The sequence below is a fragment of the Lygodium microphyllum genome, chromosome 6, assembly GCF_053477565.2.
Source record: "Lygodium microphyllum isolate KBCC chromosome 6, Lygodium_microphyllum_v1.1.10, whole genome shotgun sequence".
Classification (NCBI taxonomy): Eukaryota; Viridiplantae; Streptophyta; class Polypodiopsida; order Schizaeales; family Lygodiaceae; genus Lygodium; species Lygodium microphyllum.
In genome coordinates, this window is record NC_141140.1 from 157,861,929 (window position 1) to 157,881,835 (window position 19,907).

The 19,907-nt window shown below is 38.5% G+C and overlaps 1 protein-coding gene across 2 annotated transcripts; it reads right to left on the reverse strand.

The window, feature by feature from the left end:
• Nucleotides 1-18,026: 18,026 nt before the first annotated feature.
• Nucleotides 18,027-19,680, reverse strand: MEE59 (maternal effect embryo arrest 59). 2 transcript variants are annotated; one of them, XM_087680334.1, is made up of 5 exons: nt 19,545-19,680; nt 19,120-19,368; nt 18,579-18,677; nt 18,367-18,495; nt 18,027-18,271 (listed from the first exon to the last, which is right to left on the reverse strand). In XM_087680334.1, the coding sequence occupies exons 2-5, from the start codon at nt 19,363-19,365 to the stop codon at nt 18,224-18,226; spliced, it is 522 nt and encodes a 173-aa protein (XP_087536460.1). In that variant the 5' UTR covers nt 19,366-19,368; nt 19,545-19,680; the 3' UTR covers nt 18,027-18,223. The 2 variants fall into 2 exon arrangements, with proteins under 2 accessions (XP_087536460.1, XP_087536459.1); XM_087680333.1 differs by lacking the exon at nt 19,545-19,680 and having other exon boundaries at nt 19,120-19,523.
• Between the last annotated feature and the right edge of the window lie 227 nt (nt 19,681-19,907).

Genomic DNA, 19,907 nt, shown 5'->3' on the forward strand with positions numbered 1-19,907 from the left:
TGCATATCGAGTCTCTAGGCTAGTGGGATCACAGTTTGTAATGAAGTGCTGCAAAGAAAACAAAATACAACTGTTAGAAAAATGATTTTCAGTACAAGCGATATTGCAAAAAAGAAAGTGAGAATAATTTTAAAAAAACTTACAAAGTCCTCCAAATAAGTCATGTGACTGCCGCTCTCAAGATGATGGACCACCCCTGCCTCCAAGCATTCCCTCGCTGCCTCGTGTTGCTGTCTCCAATGTCTCGAAGAAGCTATAGCCTCCTCCCTGAGTCTCTGCCAACAGTCATCTACGTCTAGCCACTCGAGCTTTGAGGTGCTACTCTTAAGTGCCTTGCATGCATCCCTAATCATTTATGTGACATGTATGCACACATGCACTCCATCATCCAACATGTGGAAAACCTCTCTACCGCGGTGTGGATATCAAAATTCCTCATGTAAGGATGCTATTATGTAGTCCTTTCTCCCCTCCGGTATGTTCTTCCAATGGTCCAAGATGTTGTGTCGAAAAACTTGTTGGCACAACTCTCTCATACGATCCATCACCCTCCTCCTCTCATAATTCATGATCACGGCTCCTGTCTTGTCATCTACAAGGTATTCATACCTCTCTAGGGTATGTCTAAGATATGTCCTCTCCCACCTACAACCATTCTCCCAGGCATAACCAAGAGACCCTTGTATATCCAATGTACCCATGGGGTGGTATCTCTTGGAGTAGCACCCATAAGGGTGCCACCTATGAATGGCTAAGCAAAAATTGGAGTCACTGGAGTAGACATCCCCACAAGTGTGACAAATCCTACAGGTGATGCAACTCCACTAGAACAATGAGACAAAGTCTCTGCATCGATGTCTCCACAGCAACCACCTAAGCCACCCTCTCTTAAACCTGCACGAGAGTGAGGAGTAGTACATGTATCTCAAGCCAACCTTGAGCTCACTACATCCATGTCTTTGTAGGATCCCCTAAAAAACCACTCCCTCCGTCATCCGACCCAAGTCTGGAGCATCGACCTCCTCTATTGGAAACTGAAGAATCAGAGCGTGCCGATGTAGATCTAACAGAACGACCTGATGGTGCCCGAGATAGCTCCTGATCTATCATATCTCTGAAGAATCAAGCCATCTGATCTAGAGACATATGTGTGAATATATCTTGCAACTCCTCGTCACTCATGCCTCGACTCATCTACTCTCCAAAATATCGTCAAAGGTCACCTTCACACACAAAAAGTGATGTTAGCATAATCAATATAAAGTTCTCCCGATATTTCTTGGCTTGCTCGTACCTAGCTAGGCATGTCTCCATAGATGCATGATGCAACATACAAAGACAATTCACTTTCTCATCCATTGCAGCATCCATTCTTTTTTCTACCCCATTTCCAACCACCACATCTCCAATTAGTCTATCATCGTCCTTTAACGACCATAGCATAATGTTGTCTGAATCCACCGTTAGTAGCCATTGTGAAATATGCACTAACGCCTCAAACACCAACCAACCTTCAGCCATGCTACCTTCTAACTGAGCTCATTGTCGCATAAAGCTTTTAGGTTTTTCACCCCATGAAGCGATCCAAGAAGAACATCCATCGCGTATGGATAGGTCCCGCAATCTCCACTTCATCTACAAGATGCACCAGGAGGTGGGTTTGTATCCTGAGCATATTGGTGGGTAGGTACTTCTCAAAGAGACAAACTGTCTCCACTACTTTCTACCTTGTGGATTCAATAGAGGATGTCGATCTCCTTCTATGAGGTCCATTGCACTAAATTTGACAACATGTACCCCGTGTATTTCTGGAGTAAGCATCCTACAATCACGATCGGTAGTATAAACTGCCACAAATAAAGAAGTATTACGAACACGAACTAGACTCCAAATATCCAAATATGCAGGCCACTTACAATCCATTCGTAGTAAAAACCTGACATATCTTATGCCAATCATGGGATTTTATCCTTGATAGTTGATCGCCTTTAGAAAAAGTGGATTTTAGAGAATTCATCATACCTAATGGAGACCTAAAAATTTGCTTCACAATGCACTCTTCTTTAGTGGACAAAACCCAAGGAGCGCAAGGTAGTTGCAAGTGACCATCAGTACTCGACTATGGCCAAAGCGCCTCCATCTTGCCTACCTCCTTCAAATCCATTCGTGCCCCTGCAGTGTCTCTCTTTCCTGTGATGTGGTCCTATAGTAAGCTGCCCACATTCTTGAAAATATACATGGGATCCAACTAGTGGTTAATTTATAAGTGGGTCCAATACAGCAACTCGTAGAAAACCGAGAACTATCACATTCCATTTGGATGCGACTCCGTGTGGACCATTTTCAACTTGTACCAACTTTGGGCATTCATTCGTGTTGGAGGTCGTCCAAGAAAACCTTCCCTCAGTTCATGACCCTCTGGCAAGAAAGAGGCATGTCCTTGATATACCATCTTCTTCATGGTTTGTGACCTTTAGGAGTCTAACTATAGCCCACACAATGGACATGCATGATAACCTAAGGTAATCAGACCTGTCTCAACACCTCTATTTAGTAAACACAAACTTGAAGGGGCTATGATAGATATGACCAACGAGAATGGAAGCCTACTTACCTGAGTACTTTCCAAATCCTAAAAAGTCATGCATGGTCTACATGAGAATGGCTCGTATATTGGCAAATTGTTGATCATCGTGCTTGCTCATATCTTCCACAATGACCCCCTCCTCCCACAAAATCTTAAGCTCATCGACTAATGGACAGAGATAGATGTCCATATTCTTGACTTTGTAGCGGCCAGGAACAAGCAAGCTAAGGATCAAGTGTCCTTTCTTCATAGAAACCCATGGAAGGATGTTGTAGTTAACAAGAACTATAGGCCACACACTGCAAGAAGTTGAGTGGAGACCGAATGAGTTCACGCCATCCATAGCAAGATTGAGCTGAAGATTCCTTGGCTCTCGTGCAAAGCATGGAAAGGTAGAGTCAATGTGGCTCTATGCACGTGAATCCGCTGATATTCGTTGGACTCCATTTATGGATCTATTCTACGCATGCGACATTGTCAAGCTTACCATGCCCAATGTAGAACCATGTGAGGTATATAGGGGATAAGTGGAAAGTGTTTAAGAATTTTCTGAGGGATGGTTTTTCCTTGCAAGTCCTGTCAATACATATGAGCACCACACTTTGGACATATCTCCATAGTTTCGTACTCTCCTCGAAATAGCATGCAATCATTAACACATGCATGGATGTTGTTGTAGTCCATGCCAAGCTTTTGTAAAACATGACACGCATCATCACGAGACTTAGACATGGTATTTCCAAGTGGTAATATATGATACTTTAGTAATCTGAAAAGAAATCATAAAACATCTTGAAAAAACACAATTGTTTGTTATAATGGTACTGAAAAGAAATCAATGAAGTGTACATAGAAGATATCTGAACAACTCGGTCACACTTTCATCGCTCCACCCATGTTTTGCTTACACACTTAGGAGTGCAAGTAGCATCTTCAGATGAGATACTCAATGCCCATCATATAATGGTATGGATGCTTCCTCTCTTAGCGGATCGGATATCTCGACATCCATGGGTATCAATGCATGGATCATTGCCTCCATCTTAGATTCCAAGTTTGTATGAAAATCTGAAAGGCTACATGTCTCCTTTCATATTGATGGTATAGACTAGGTTGTTGTGCCTTCCAAGTGGTGGATTGGCTCAAGCACTCCATCCATCGTATGGCCACAAACTCTTCTAACTGGCTGAAATAGGTGCATTCCTCCTTGGGATGAGACGTTAACTCCCTGTATAAATTTTACGGCCACGTCTAATGGTTTTGTATATGATATTCAATTAGTTTGCATAATTGATACACTTTTTATTACCATTTTCTCAAAGTCTGAGATCGCCTAATCAATGATCTCCAATTGAAACTCGCTGAAGCGTTGTACATGTTCTATAAACAAGTGACGCTTTCGTCTGATTTCTAGCTTGCATTGAGAGCAAGGACACAAGACATGCTGATTAAGATACGCCTCATGATCTTGAACATCATGATCATCATAGTTTTCCATTTTTTCTATGTTATTATGACAAACAATTGGTTTTTATTTTCATTCTCTTTTTCTTTCTTAATTTCTTTGAGAAGGGATTTCTTCTCTTATAGCTCAACAAAATTAACATCAACTAAATCTTGGTTTTCTCCCCCTTTCTTTGCACTCTTCATTTTATGTTATCTCCCCCTTCTCTTTCTTTCTCTCTCTCTCTCTTTCTTTGTTGCACCTCTCTTTGTTTCTCTCCACCCCCTCTTGTTTTCTCACTCATTCTCATATTTCTCTTCCTCTCTCTCTCTCTCTCTCTTCCCATTTCTTGGTTATCTTTCATGTTTATCCTCTCTCTTCACAACAAACCCTCTTTTTGTTTCTCTCCACCCCCTCGTGTTTTCTCACTCATTCTCCTCTCTCCCTCCCTCTCTCTCTCTCTCATTCTCTCTTTCTTTGTTATCTTTCATGTTTATTCTCTCTCTCTCGTTCTCTCTTCCTTTTTCTTTCTTCTTCTCCCTCTCTCATTTCCTCTCTTTCTCCCTCAATGCATCTCATTCTCAAGAAAAAAAAACCAAAAAAAAAAAAAAAAACAAAAACAAACCAAGAGGAGGATGGATTGTTCATCTTCTCTTCACGACAAACCCTCTCTTTGTTTCTCTCTACCCCCTCATGTTTTCTCACTCATTCTCCTCTCTCTCTCTCCCTCTCTCTCTCTCTCTTTCTCTAATTATTTCTTTCTTTGCTATCTTTCATGTTTATTCTCTCTCTCTCTCATTCTCTCTTCCTTTTCCTTTCTTCTTCTCCCTCTCTCATTTCCTCTCTTTCTCCCTCAATGCACCTCATTCTCAACAAAAAAAAAACAAAAGAAAAGAAGAAAGAACAAAAACAAACCAAGAGGGGGCAATGTACTCATCACAAACGCCCGAGGATGGATTCTTCGTCTCTTCTTTGTGATGGCCCCTCTTCTTCCTTCGTGCACTTCCTCCTCTTCGCGAACGGCGACGGCAGTGGCAACAGTGGTGAGAAGCTCTCATTCTCTCTCTTTCTCTCTTCCTCTCCCTATCCTTCCCAAAGGCATGATCTCTTTCGCTCTTTGCCGCAAAATTTCGCACTCGAGTTTTGCCTGTTTTTCATCACTATTATGCGTCACAAACAACTGTCTGTCACTATGCCCCTATATCCTTGTAGTGAGCCAACAATTCTAAGCTATGTGAGCATAAGGCAAGCATCCACATATGCAACAAATGCACATATCCTATCTTTGGTGAGAAATCCTAGAAGTTTTTCATTTTTCACAAAAACGTGTAACATATTTAGTCATCCCACTAGCCTACATGTGTTAATGTATAGCATTAATCATAGAACAATGCATCATGGGTCAAATACTCCTATTTTGAGTCTAAGGGTTTTGGTCTTGTCTCAAACTATCCGAGTAGGTCAAGTTCAAACAAAAGCACTTCTAAGTCTAATTTATCCAATATATCTTTCTCAAAAAAAAATTATCTATATCTTTTATTTCCAATCTTAAAAAACAAAACTACTCTCTATTTCCAATCTTTTATTTCCAATCTTAAAAAACAAAACTACTCTCTATCTTTTGTTTCCAATCCTCATTATTCTCAAAGTCATCAATCTAAAACTCATCCTCAAGAAAACCAACTCTAGGAGAGCTTGGATAAGTCTTTGGGTTTTTCAATGGGTCTTCATGCCTTCATTGTTGCCAAAACCATCATTAAACTCATCATCACTCACACCATTACTCTCCACAAAATCCTATGTTAAACATGCCAGGCAAGGTTCTTAAATTAACATCACAATGACTATCAATCACAAATTGTCACTCTAAGACTCCAAAAATCACCAAAACCACTCACAACACTAATCGAAGTCTCTCTAGAACTCCTAACATCAATCAAAATACAATTTCAATAGCTCATCATGATCTCAAAGAACATCTTTAAAAAACTTAACCATTGCCTCAAAAAAAAACCCACACAAAGTCTCATCAATAAGATCTTTAGTCTCCTCATTGAATGTTATACCAACAATAGCATCCATATGATCTCTCTTTCTAATCAATTCCATTCCTTTGTCACTTGGGTAATACTCAAAGCTTGCCCCTCTTAAAACTCTAAAATTTTCAAAAGCTCTTTCTTAATACTATCTCCTTCATTACTCTGAAATTGTCAAGCCTCTACAAATTTCCTAATGTGTCCTAGATTTCCTCTTTGTTAAAGTTCCCAAGAATATTATGATACTCCCCACCATCCCTTGAACTCCGAATGTTAGCATCAATAACCTCACCAAGATTTCTCAAAGCTTTCTTAGAGCACACCTAGGTAAGAAATGTTAACATCATAACCAAAGTAAATCTCAATACTCTTGTCATCAATATCCTCATCATCTCTAAACTCTTAGTGTCATCATCTTCTTTTTCAATGTCTTTCTTCCTAGTTGTTATCCCATCTAGTCTTAACACTTTATCATACCTAAGCCTCAATAGCCTAAGGGATGTGAGGTTCCTTAGCATAATTGTGACCCTATATGGCAATCAAAATGTAGGAGTTATGGAAGAACTCCACCACGAAGTCCTGTATAGCCTCCTATAGACATCCCAAGACTGAAACTTGCCCATCAAAATTTGATGTTATTTTGATCTCATATATCTTTTGCAGTCCTCATGAATGTCAACTTAGGGATGGCCACCTCAACATGGTCCATGATTCTTTTCAACTCCTTTAGGGCAAGTTATGTTGTTCATACTATCTACATTGAGAAATTTGCAAAGAATGCATATTCTTTCCCAAACCAGACATTCACTCAATGTATGGATCTTTGATGGACACTAATCTAGTAGTTTTCTTTGTCTGAGCTATTTGTATGAACAAGTAGAAGACCATATACAAACCCTAATTAGTAGAAAGGGGTTTTTTTGGAAGTAAATTTCATTTTTTAGAAAAATGTATTTTAAGTAGGTGGTAAATTATATCCAATAGTGAAAGGGGTGTTTACATCATTTATAGTTTTAATAATATGGAAAGCAAGACATGTGTATATGTAGATGGAGATAGATGGCATGACTGAGTAGAGTTTCACTCATGGAGTTGAAATAAAGTACGTGAGTTTGGATTATCCAAAGAAATGGCATACCACATTGCTTCCTCCCTCTCTATCTGTAGTCTAGATTCTTCATGGACACAAAATTTTGTAAGTGTTATAGACTCCTCTTCTTCAGTTTTCTTCTTGGCCTTCTTAATTTTGCTTGATTTCCCTTGACTTAACACAAGCCATTGAGAGGTATCATTAGCCATTGAGTTTTTCATTATAGTGGGGATGGATTTGACTCCATCTCCCTTTCAGAGTAGGGCCTCATCTCATCTTTCTTGCCATTAGAATGGGGGTGGAATCAAATTCATCTTCCTTTTAATTTACGGCCTCATCTCGATATTTTTTGGATAGCTACTTCTTTTAGACTTTTGGATTGGAACTTAAGTTTCTTCTTTAGCAATAACACCTCCCTTGTTTAAGGCTTAAACCTAGAAATCAAACATTTATTTTGGGGAGGGAATCAACATTCTTATTATTAAACACCTTCTCATTATCAAAGTTAATTGTCTAAGTCAAATGGCCTCCCAACATGCTAGCTTTGATGAGTCCAGTCATGTGATGTTGAAGCCTTGAGATGGATGGGGAATTCCAGTTGGTATATAAAAAAAATAAGCACATTGGGGAGTCCTTGAAGGGCTATAAAAGTGTTTATACATAGAGTTTTTCCCTAAATGGTCAGAAATGAGTATCAAAGGTTATCATGAGGCAAAATTTGTGAGAAGAAGGGAGAGCCTAAAGGTATATCGTTTTGTGTTTTCAATCTCACAAGTAAGAGTCACTTTGCAAACTACCATTCCTTATCATGGTCATTCATTTCTCAATCCCAATAAAAAAATGGGGCAAGATGGGACTCATAGCATGTATGAAGGATAGTTTCATTTGCTAGGACAACAAAGATGTTCTTATAATGATGGGAGAAAGGGACTAAAGGTGATGTGAGAGTAGGGGAGAGAAACATGGTAGGTTGACAACTAGTGGGACATATTGGAGTAGGATGGGAGAGGTGCATCATATGTTGAAAGTGGCATTCTCACCATACATGGAACCTCAGATACCTCAATATCTAGTTCGCCCACAAAATGGAAAACTAGACATTGATGGGAGTTGGTAGAGCAATACCAAAAAACCTTTTATAAATATTTTCCCGTGAATATATTGTTGGATTTGGGGTTCAAGAAATTCACCTACATAGCTTGGAGAAGAAGAAGCATGAGAGCTCAAAAGTACATTGAGAGGTATCAATAGAAAATATTTACTAGAGGAAGTATTCCCTAAATGTGAATTAACATATATACAAGTCCAAGGAAGAAAAAGCTCCTAAAGAGGAAAAGAGTTCCCCAAAAATCCAAAGTATGTTCACACACACTAGTACCCAAATATGGTAACAAACACCCCTTGGGAGTGATGTGGTGAATAAGAGTTGGAACTCCTATATATGAAAGTGCCATGCTTGATGGACTAGAGTGATGCACAAGGGGAGTAAGCCCAAAGCTTTATGGAAATATTCAAACTTGTCATAAGGCAAAAGCTTTTGAGAAAATATCTACATGGTAGTACTATGTTGCCACATAGGCCAAGATGATCTCTCTAACATGGAGTCTCTCCTTGACATAATGATACTGCACCTCAACTTCCTTAGTATATGCATAGAACACTAGATTCCATGCAACTGCTAATGCATATAACACCTCAAATTGCTTAGTATGTGTATAGAACATTGGATTCAATGTAGCTATTAATGCACTCTATCAATGAAAATGATGGACTACTTAACACCCAAATCAACCAAGATACATCTAGGCCAAACACACTCAACTATAGCTATAAAAAAGTTGCTCTATACTCAAGTTCACAACTAGAAGTGGCCACAATGGATCATGATATATAGGAGCTCCCACAAGCATGATGAAAAAACCACTTGTGGATACATAAGTATTGTAGAAACTAGCCCATCAAGAATCCAACAAGATGTGTAAATTTGGTAGTAATGAACCCTCCTTGGGATAAGAGAATTCAAGGTGCCAAGTGCCACTCAAGAAACAAAATATGAATTTCACCTTGGGATAAAATAACCGAGTTGCCAAGTACCACTCAAGTAGCAAAAGATCCGCTTCATTTTCTAACAATGCTTAATGCTTGGGATATGCATAAACTTGCTCATTTATGAGACTTCAAAATAAATATTAGGCCTCATCATGCACTCATAAGTCAATCATCCAATAGCATGGTGATAGAGGAAGGCATCATAGTAGTCTTCCACATCATGAAGGATATTTAAACATGTCTCTATAGAAGTATCAATAGGCTTTTCATCTCAAGATTAAATCTCTGTAATAATGTCTCAGCATGCTTCATTTAATGCAAACCAATACCTCTATCTTGTTGTTTGAACAGATTGCCCAAATAATGCCACAATAGATCTGCATGTGTTATTAAAATATTTCAACTCAGCCTTGAAATTAGCAATATGTGTCTCATTAGCACAAGTGAGAAGCATGTCATCAATATGAACCATGATGATCAAAGGCACATTAGGCTCATATCCAACATAAGATAATTTTAATTGGAATATTCAAAGAATCGAATCTACTCAAGTATGCATGTATCTTCTTCTACCAAGTCCAAGTTTCTTATTTTAGGCCATAAGGCTAAAAAATATATACTTCATCATGTAGATAACCTTTTGAAATGGTAGTTTTGATGTCCAAATGTTGCGCATTCCAATAATTATGAGATGTTAATGCATAAGTGCTCCAAATAATTATTACATGGTAAGTGGGAGAAAAAGACACATCAAAATCAATACACTTCTATTGGGCATAATCCTTTGCCACCATTCTATCTTTGTAATGATCAACATTACCATCTCCCTTTCTTTTCAAACTTGTAAAACCACTTAGCACCAATGGCATTCTTGCTAAGAGGAAAATCACATAAAAACAAAGTACCATTTTTGACAATAATATCATACTCAAACTGCATAGCCACTATCATGCATGCATAGGTGCCTTGTCTTCATTGAACACAAAAGTTAGGAAAAGTTTAGTTAACCTCCCAGCCACTCAAGACGATAGTCTCTTTTAGCCACATACTAGTATCTTTAGGCAGGTCCATGGATTATTTTAAAATTGACTTTTAGTAAGTGCATTCACACATATTGCCTATCCTTTGATCCTCTGGTTCATATACCCTTGTGCCCTAACATAGAATCTCTCTACACCCTTAACCTTATCACCAACACCTTAGTATAATGGTCCATTATCTATTATGAGCACTATGGTCAAGCTATCCTACGGATTGTGTCTACTCAAGACCCTTGTCTTGACATTACTCCCCTCTTTTGGAAGAGTTTTTATCCTCAAAAACAAAAGTGAAAATTTGAATCTTGAGTATAATAATGTTCTTCCAAGTAGAGTCTTCTTCAAATCTATATTTCCACTTGACCAAAACTTGTTTTCAAACTTGATGACATTTACAATGCTCATGGAAATCCAAGATCCATTCTAGTTCATGAGGTTGAACTCATGGTTCAATAATTTCCACTAACACTCTTTGGTCCACCAAACTATCATCATTAATTGCCTTTGTAATTGAATAACATGAAAGACTGGAAGGACTCTACTAAAGGAGGGTAGATCTATTTATATGCAACTTCACTAACACATCTAATGATTCTAAATGGGCCACAATACCGTAAAGATAACTTAGGAACTTTCTAGACTTCAAACTTCTTCAATGTTTTGGAACATGTAAGTAGGCCTTATATACTTTTTAAAAACTGACTAAACATCTATCTTCATTGTCGACATATTTCTTATAATAGTCTTGAGCTTGCTTAATATTCAAGCATGCTAATATTTGCATATTAAAATAATATCAAAAAAATTCATTGACATATTGGCTTTTCTCATTGGCTAATCCCACCATAACTGGTGATCAAGATTGAAATCCATATATAAGCATGAACAGATAAAACCTTGTAGTCACATGCTTAGTGTTGTTGTAAGAAAACTCTAATATGGGTAAATAGTATTCCCAATTAGATTGTTTTTTGCTTACATATGCTTGTAGCATATCTTCTAAAACTTGATTTACCCACTTAATTTTCCTATTCATTTAAGGGTGATTTGTGGTACTTCTGAATTCTATCTAATCTTTTGAAGACAGGTCTCCAAAAATGGCTATTAAACTTTTGATCACGATCACTTATAATATTAAACTAGAAATACATTGAGCTAATGAATATTCTCCACAAATAGCCATTCTAATTCAAGAATTTTAATAGTTGTCTCTTTGTTGAAATAAAACTACACATCTTACTAAGTTTATCCACTACTACACAAATGGTATCATGACCATGATTGGTAGTAGAGCCGATAAATATTCTCCATAAATATTCATGCAAATTTAGGAGTTTTAACATTTTTTTTTGTTGGAATAAATCTATACACATTGCTAAGTCTATCCATTGCTACCCAAATGGCATCATGATTCAAGACAGTAGAAAGTCTAGCAATAAAATCTATAGAGAGACTTTTCCACTTGCCATTAGGAATCTCTAAAGGACGTAAAAGCCCACCTACCTTCATGTACTAGGCTTTGTTCACTTGACACTTTTTCCATTGAATAACATATTTCTCTATATCCTTATGCATTCCAAGCTAATAAAAGTACCTATGTACGTGTGCATAGGTCTTTCTTATCCTCAAATGACATGCACTAGGACTACCATCACACTCAGAAAGAATTTGGCATTGCATATCTAAGTGCAAGGGTACACATATTCAACCTTTGCAAAAGAAATTATCCATCATTGATGGTAAATTTCTTCCATCGATTGAGCTCATTACTTGTAAGAGAGGAGCCTTATGTGGAATTCACATCGTGTGCATGAGTTGGTGATAGATCCCTTCTTTTAACCACACTACACACCTTTCATAAGACTAATCATGCTGACATTTGCCTTGTGGAGACTATAGTAGATCACTCTTCCATATTGTAAGTGAGAGAGTGTGAATCTCAAGCATTCTACTTAGAGCATCAACTATCACAATATATCAAACCTTGTGATACTATAGCATGCAGTCAAACTCTTAAAGAAATCTAAACTATCGAGCCTTGCTTCCTTTCAAATCCTTTTTGGTAGTAAACCATTTGATACTCTCTTGATCAAATACTATCTCATATGTAGCACCATACAAATAATGCTATCATTTTTTCAAAACATAGACAATTGCGTGGAGCTCACATTCATAAGCAAAATAATCCTATTGAGACATATCTGGCTTTTTACTTTCAAAAAAAGCTATAGTTCTACCCTCTTGGATTAGTAGAGATCCAATGGTGTGGAACTAGCATCAATTTTAACCACAAAAGGTTTGTGTGGATCCATTATGCCTAGGATTGGAGCAATACTAATAGCTAATTTAAGTTGATCAAAGCTACATTGTTGTTTATCACCCCACGAGAAAGTACAACCTTGAGCTTCCAATTGTTGTGTCATAGGAGTAGCTCCTTAGCATAATCTTTGATAAACTTATGATAAAATCTTAGCAAACTAATGTAACTCTGCTAGATTTATAGGATGAGACTATTGTAGATAGTTTGGACCTTTTTTGGATCCATTCTAATACCTTCTTCAAATATGATATGGGCAAGGTAGTAAACTTCTATCTTAAAATGTTCAAATTTACATTTCTTAGCATAAAGTTTGTACTTCCTAAGTAACTCAAAGACTAAGCAAAGATGTTCCTAGTATTCTTCCTCAAAAGAACTATAAATAAGGATATCCTCAAGAAAAACAACAAAATTTTTAAGACATGGACATAAGACACTATCCATAAGTGTTGACTCAACAAGCATGTAGGGACTCTAAAGAAGTCCATTTGTACCTCATACAATTTCTGATAGCTTGATATATTTCTATCATGCAAGTTCTTTTAATGAACCATAGCTTCCATACCTTTCGTTATAACATTCTCATACGACGCATTAGCCTACAATTGCATGTGCTGCATGATTTGTTGTTGATGCAACTACTATTGCTATGGCAACTCTTGCTAATGTTGTTGTTGCTATTGTTGCATATATATGTTTAGAGCCTGTAAGGGATGCCTCATATCATCCATATACTTAGGCATACATGTAGATCCCACTGAATCTCCCATCCTACTTGACATGGCTATTTCACATTGGGTTAATGAATGTGGCAAGAGCATTGGTTAGGCGCCAAAGGGTATAACTAAAAAGTCATAATTGCCAAAAGGCATTCAAAAGGACATTTTAGATACATCCTCCATGTGTATTCACACTTGATGGTGCCCTCATCTCAATGCAATTTTTGTAAAGTGTTATGCTCCTTTAAGTTGATCAAACAACTCATCCACATGAGAAAGCACATACTTATTTTTTATTATGATCACATTTAAACCAAGGTAGTCTATGCACATATACAAGAACATATCCTTCTTCTTCACCAATAATATTGGAGAATCCCATGGAGAAGAATTAGGTTGAATAAATCCTCACTAAATATAATCAATTAGAAGCTTCTCCACTTCACTAGCTTCAATAGCACTAAGTCAATAAGGTGGTCAACTAATGGGATTACTTCTTTATCACTTGCCCTTAATGCCTTCAAAGTGAAATAATTCACAAAACTACAAGAGTGATGTGCTACAACTCAAGAGGTATTATATGCTAAGAGATAATTGAAAGGTTGTTGAAAATCTCTTTATCTCCTCTAAAATAGGCTCTTGAGAATAGTATTTGTTGTTTGGAGCAACTGCAAGGCTTAACTTAATAGTAAATTGCCTTACAGTTAAGTGCACTTGGGTGTAGAACAATAATAGGATGTGTGACCTCCCGGGAAGTTTTATCTTCAAGTGAACACTTCCATCTCGCATGCAACTAATGGTGCCAACAACAAAGCCTTCATAGCCTTATTTCCAAGTATGCCAATCTATACCTTGCTCGTTGCCTTGGTCATAAGTAGCAAGAGGATGCCACATTGCGGTTTGCAGTGCGGCAATTATGTGGTCACATGGCCGATGTGGCCTGCTATCGAATGGTATTTTGCACTCCTTGATCTATTACTATAGCCTCACTTTCATACTAATGTCATGCATGTGTAGGTTCCTTACCTTTAGTGAACACAAAAGTTAGGAAAAACTCAGTTATCCTCCCATCCACTCAAGAAGACGATAGCCTCTTTTAGGATTGTAGTGGTATCTTTAGGCATATTCGTGGACTATTTTTAGAGTGAAGTCCATTCACACTAATTGCCTATCCTTTGTATATTGGCATTGCATGGAAGTTATTGGATAAAATTTAAAAGAAATTCATTCCTATAAGGAAAGCAAAAAGCAAAAAAAAAAAAAAGAATTACAAATCATCACTAACAGCATAAGGGAGGTATTTCTTCATGCACTTGGGAGGGGGGGATTATACCTATTTTCTTATCATGTATTATTGTCTCTATTACTCCCTTGTTTCTTGTCTACTCTTGATTTTGGTGCTTACTTGTTTATAAGTGAAGGGAATAGTAAGTGCAATTAGTTTTGATTGAGAGGTTCTCCACTTCTTGATAGGGGATAAGAAGACATTTTTACGAAACAAGATAGGGTTTTAAGGATTTCCAAGAGAGGTGGTGCACTCAAAGGAGAAATATGAGGTTGGAAGCAATTATGCAAATGTGATGGATGGGCTTGAAGGTGATTGAGGCTACGTTAATCCAAACACAAGGACGGACCTAAGTTCCAACATTTGAATTAGGTATAAGAAATGCAATATCTCTTTAAAGAGAGAACCATCAAAGAAGGCTCTGATACCATGTCAAGATTGTGGGAGAGAAGGAAGAAGTCTCACTTGTAGCTTTCTTGCTTGCACAATGGGGGAATACACACAAGGGTGGAGGCTGAAAACAGTTTTCCTCTTCTTAGTTGTGTAAGCCAAAAAGAACTCTAATACATAAAAATAGAAGAACCCTATATATGGGTCTCAAGCCAAACTCAACTAACTAAGGTGGCATACTAACTGAGCCACGAACTAGAGTAGATAAGGATAGTTGTCATCTAGCTATTATTCATGGGCGGTGTACCAACCGCATCTGCAACAACTGACAAGTCGGTGACATAAATGCACAACGGTCACCCTGGCATATCACGAGTGGAGCTCAATATCTCAACATATAGTAGTACAAACAGATACCCCAATATTATGGAACTTAGACCTATCCTTTTGAAGATGAGTCCTTGCACGAATTTGAAGGGGGTGATTGTGAAAGGTGCTTTGAAGATGAGACTGTAGCACTCAGGTAAGTTACTCATGAATATATGTGTGCATCACGTGGGTTCAAAATAAGGTATTTTAAAAATAACCGTTTTATACATTTTTCACATATAGAAGAGTGTAGCAAAAAGGGGTTATTTACAGATTGAATAGAAAAGGATTACATTTTATTCAAGAAAAAATCACAAATAAGGATATTTATAAATAGGCCTTGAGCGCACGTGATGTAGAGGATACACATATAGTAACTTCCCCGAGGTGTAGCATTAATTTTTCATATTGTTGCAAAAGATAGTAAAGATCTAACAAGCCTTACAATGTCTATTTTCCAATTTGATCTAGTAGTAGTAATTGGTGGTGATAAACCTTATGCAAGAAAAATGTTTAATTATGACCCAAGTGATATAGCTATAGTAATTATAAAGGTGTATGGTACAAATTTCATTTTTATCCAAGTGCTTTTAGTGTTGAAGCTTGTGCTTGTGTCCAATGAGTACGAATGTTGTATCAGACTAGGGAGTGGCTAACTATGTGTTATGGTATAAGATGGAGTCTCATTTTCTCTCCATTCATAAAACATAGATATTGGTATGTATAGAATCTCATGTTCTCTCTACCATCTAGGAATCTAAACAAAACATTTGGTAATAGTAAAGTTGCGTTGTCACAACTATCGAGGATTATAGACAAAAACATAAGGCCCTTCCGAGTTTTGTTCCAATATTATAAAGTTAGAGAGTGCCCATTTAAGAAATACCTATTTGGTGCAAATAATTTTTAAGTTCAAATATTCATGTGTAATTGTTTTTCTCAAGAGGTCATGAAGGCTTTTGCAATGTTTTTATATTGATTTGTAGATGTCATGTTGAGGCAGTGGTTTATTATTGTGCACAACGATCTAATGTCTTAATGATACATAAACATCTTGTTCTTTATAACTCTTCCTTTTGTAATGGTCCAAATATAGATATGGTAGCTTTTTCATAAACTTCTAGGCCTTGCACAGCTTTTCTGTATGGCCTAAAAGTAGTAGTTCCATTGAGTATGTATGGCCTAATGTGACAATTGGACTAGTTCAATGATCATCACCAAGAGATCAATACCAGAAAAAAGACATTGTTGCAAGTGAAAGAACTCTCAGAAAAAAGGCATTATTACAAGTCGAAGAAGAAAGAGTTCTTAGCTCTTCTGTCTCAAAGATTGTCCAAAGGGAAAGACGAGCATGGGCTTACAAAATTGTGAAGTTTTAGGTGTCAAAGGTAGAAGATCATGTTATGTTGTATAATTCCAATACCAGAAAAAAGACATTGTTGCAAGTGAAAGACCTCTCAGAAAAAAGACATTATTACAAGTCGAAGAAGAAAGAGTTCTTAGCTCTTCTGTCTCAAAGATTGTCCAAAGGGAAAGACGAGCATGGGCTAACAAAATTGTGAAGTTTTAGGTGTTAAAGGTAGGAGATCATGTTATGTCGTATAATTGCAAGACCTCAATCACATTTACAAACTCATGTTGCATTGAAGAAGGCAAGTTGAAGTTGAAACATATAGGTGCTTGACTAAGAAATGTTTGTGTTGAAAGATATGCTTGACAATAATGTAGCTGCTGAATTGATTCAAATTAACACCTTTTTGTTGGTGTACCACCATAGATACCTAATGTACATGGGAGTAGTCTTTGTTGTGGGTAGAAGTAGGGGAGTATGTAAAACTTTCCTAGTATTATGATATCCAAGCTGGGTCGAGAACATTCTGCTTATTGGATCGGATCCAACATTAGTTGGTAAACGATAGTGATGGTAAAAGTTAGTGACGGTATAGTATTAATAATGATTAATAATTAGCATAATGGAAATCGGGTCATATATATATATATATATATATGAAACTTGTGCGAGGTCCAATCACTTCAATCATTACTTCTGTAGGCTCTAGCTCTTAAGTTTACTGCCCCTTTAGTGTTTTCGAAATGTAACTGCACGTCTCTAGCTCGACTAAATGCTCTACAACAATAGATGGTGGACAAGGGTTGAGTAAGCCAGTCTTCTTCATTGCCCATTGCTCCTCGCAAGTCCTTGAAGGATCGTGCTAAGGAGGAATCTTCACCGAAAGAGTTGTTTGCATGGATGTCGAATGTGATAGATGATAATATGCCCATTGGTTGAAAGAGAGAGAAGACTTACGAAGTCTACAAAGTTGCCTTGGAATGATCGGAAGTGCCACAACGGCAGGAGCCAGAGCGCAACGTACTCTGCGAAGGAGTACAGCATGCAGGATCTCTCTCTTCGCAGATCCAAGAACTGCATCTGTTTCTCAGGTATTTCAAATTAAGTTTATCAGAACATCAGGATGCGTTCAAAGCCCTTCAAGTGTCAATCCTGCTTCAAGGAACAGTTTGGACATCGGAGTGGAGCCCAAGGAGCACAGGGATATTAACAATGGGAGTTCTCTGTGTACTAACCCATGCGAGTAATCAGGATTTACTTCAACGATACGTAGGTAAAGATTAACGCAAGCGCCAAGGACACACACACACTCTCTCTCTCTTCTTGCGCAAGTGAGTGATAAAAGCAGAAACTGAATCACAACATGCAGATCAATCACTCTTGTTAATGAAGAGGACGTTGTACAAGAGACTGATATACCCCTACAATTGCATAGCAATACATTGGCGTTGCTAAGAAGAGCTCATCAGATAACCAATTGACTTCAATCATTCTCAAGGTTCACTCCGATAAGGCCTCTCAGAATGAGAGAGAACCTGGGGGACACAAATTAGACTGAAGGCTCACTCCGAGAAGGCTTGTCAGAATGAGAGAGAACCTGGCAGCACAAATTATATACAAAGAGGCGGGTTAGACTCTCTCTCTCTCTCTCTCTCTCGCGCACACACACACACACACACACATAATACTAACCGTCTCTGAAGATGGGATCCAATCATTGGTAGCAGGATTGGACTGGCTCCTGGTCCTCACTAGGCCATTGGGTTTGAAATCGAATGTTACGCCATCAGATTTTTCGACATGTATAAACCCTGTGCCTGTCTGTGCACTCAAAGAATGGCGCACATCAGCATCCATACATGTGTAACGAAAATGAGGGCATTCGTTGCATGGCTTCCATTTACCGTGTGATGCAGACTCTTGTCTACGGACATGAGGCCCTTGTAATACTCGGTCTCGACAAATTCCTCGGTTACGGTAGCTCGTGTATCCGTCACGACATGCTGTGATGTGACTCAGAAAGGATTAGGATTCAGTAAAGATCGTATCAATGCTTGTTCTTCAAGATGGGGCTTCAAAAGGGGTGCAGATTTGCAGGTATGCAGGGGATCGGCTAGAAAGAAAACATGATCATACATGTGCAATCATGCGCAAGATCATCAGCACAAAACATCATCATACATGTACAAGCATATGCATAAATCCTTCTGCACATAATATGATCATAGATATACAATCGTGTGTAAATCACCTCTGTGCACATGAGATCATCCATACACAACTACCACCATCTTTTTTCAGGAAAACTGTGCAACCTTTCACAGAAAACCCTAGCACCACAAGGCCAAAAACAACAGGACGTACATACAAGGAGGAGAAAGCCGCAAGAAAATCACAAGCGAGAGCATATCTAAAGGGCCCGGGGGGGGGGGGGGGGGGGATTACCTCAGAGGATGCTTCAAGGTCCTGGAATTTTATGTGCTCCGGGATGACCTCCGCAATAAATCCCTGCAGCTGCTGCTCGGCAAGGTCCTGTGACTCGCTGCGCACAGGCTTTGGCGCGCGCTTGGGCGCGGCCTCCTCGAACTTCTGCCTCACAGCCTGCTCGATCATGGCCTGCTCCTGCGCGTCGAGGAGCTCCTCGCTGCGGCCGGGCTTGGAGGAGCCCATTTCAGCCACGGCAGGAGCCATCGTCTTCGTGTGGATCCTGTCAAAGGAATTAGAGAAACGAGAGAGAGAGAGAGAGAGAGAGAGAGAGAGAGAGTGTGTGTGTGTGTGTGTGTGTGTGTGCGCGTGCGTGCGAGAGAGAGATTGGAGGCCTGCTTGCAGAAAAGAGTGTTAAAAATCTCGAAGGAACTTGGCAGACCGACCTTGTGATCTTATCTGTTTCGCAGCAGATATTTTTCTATATTTTCTCGCGTGTCGTAGCGATAAACGTGAGCGATTCTTTATCTTTTTCCTCGCAGTGTGTCCCGTGCCTGAAAGCCGGGCCCTTTTACACTACTGCCTCGGCATAAAATATCTTCTTCTTTTGGTAAAGGGTCTTGTAGGTTGTCTCTTTTCTTCCACGTAGCAGCACGCCATGAATTGACAAGCCCCCTTGAGTGTTTTTATTTACCTACTAGGCTGGTATTGTTGCCCCTCGGCTTTGACTTATCTATCTTTACTATTCCTTGGTGTTTATCATGTCTGCATTGTGTAGGGCACTCACCAATGAATTAACCCCTCCCATG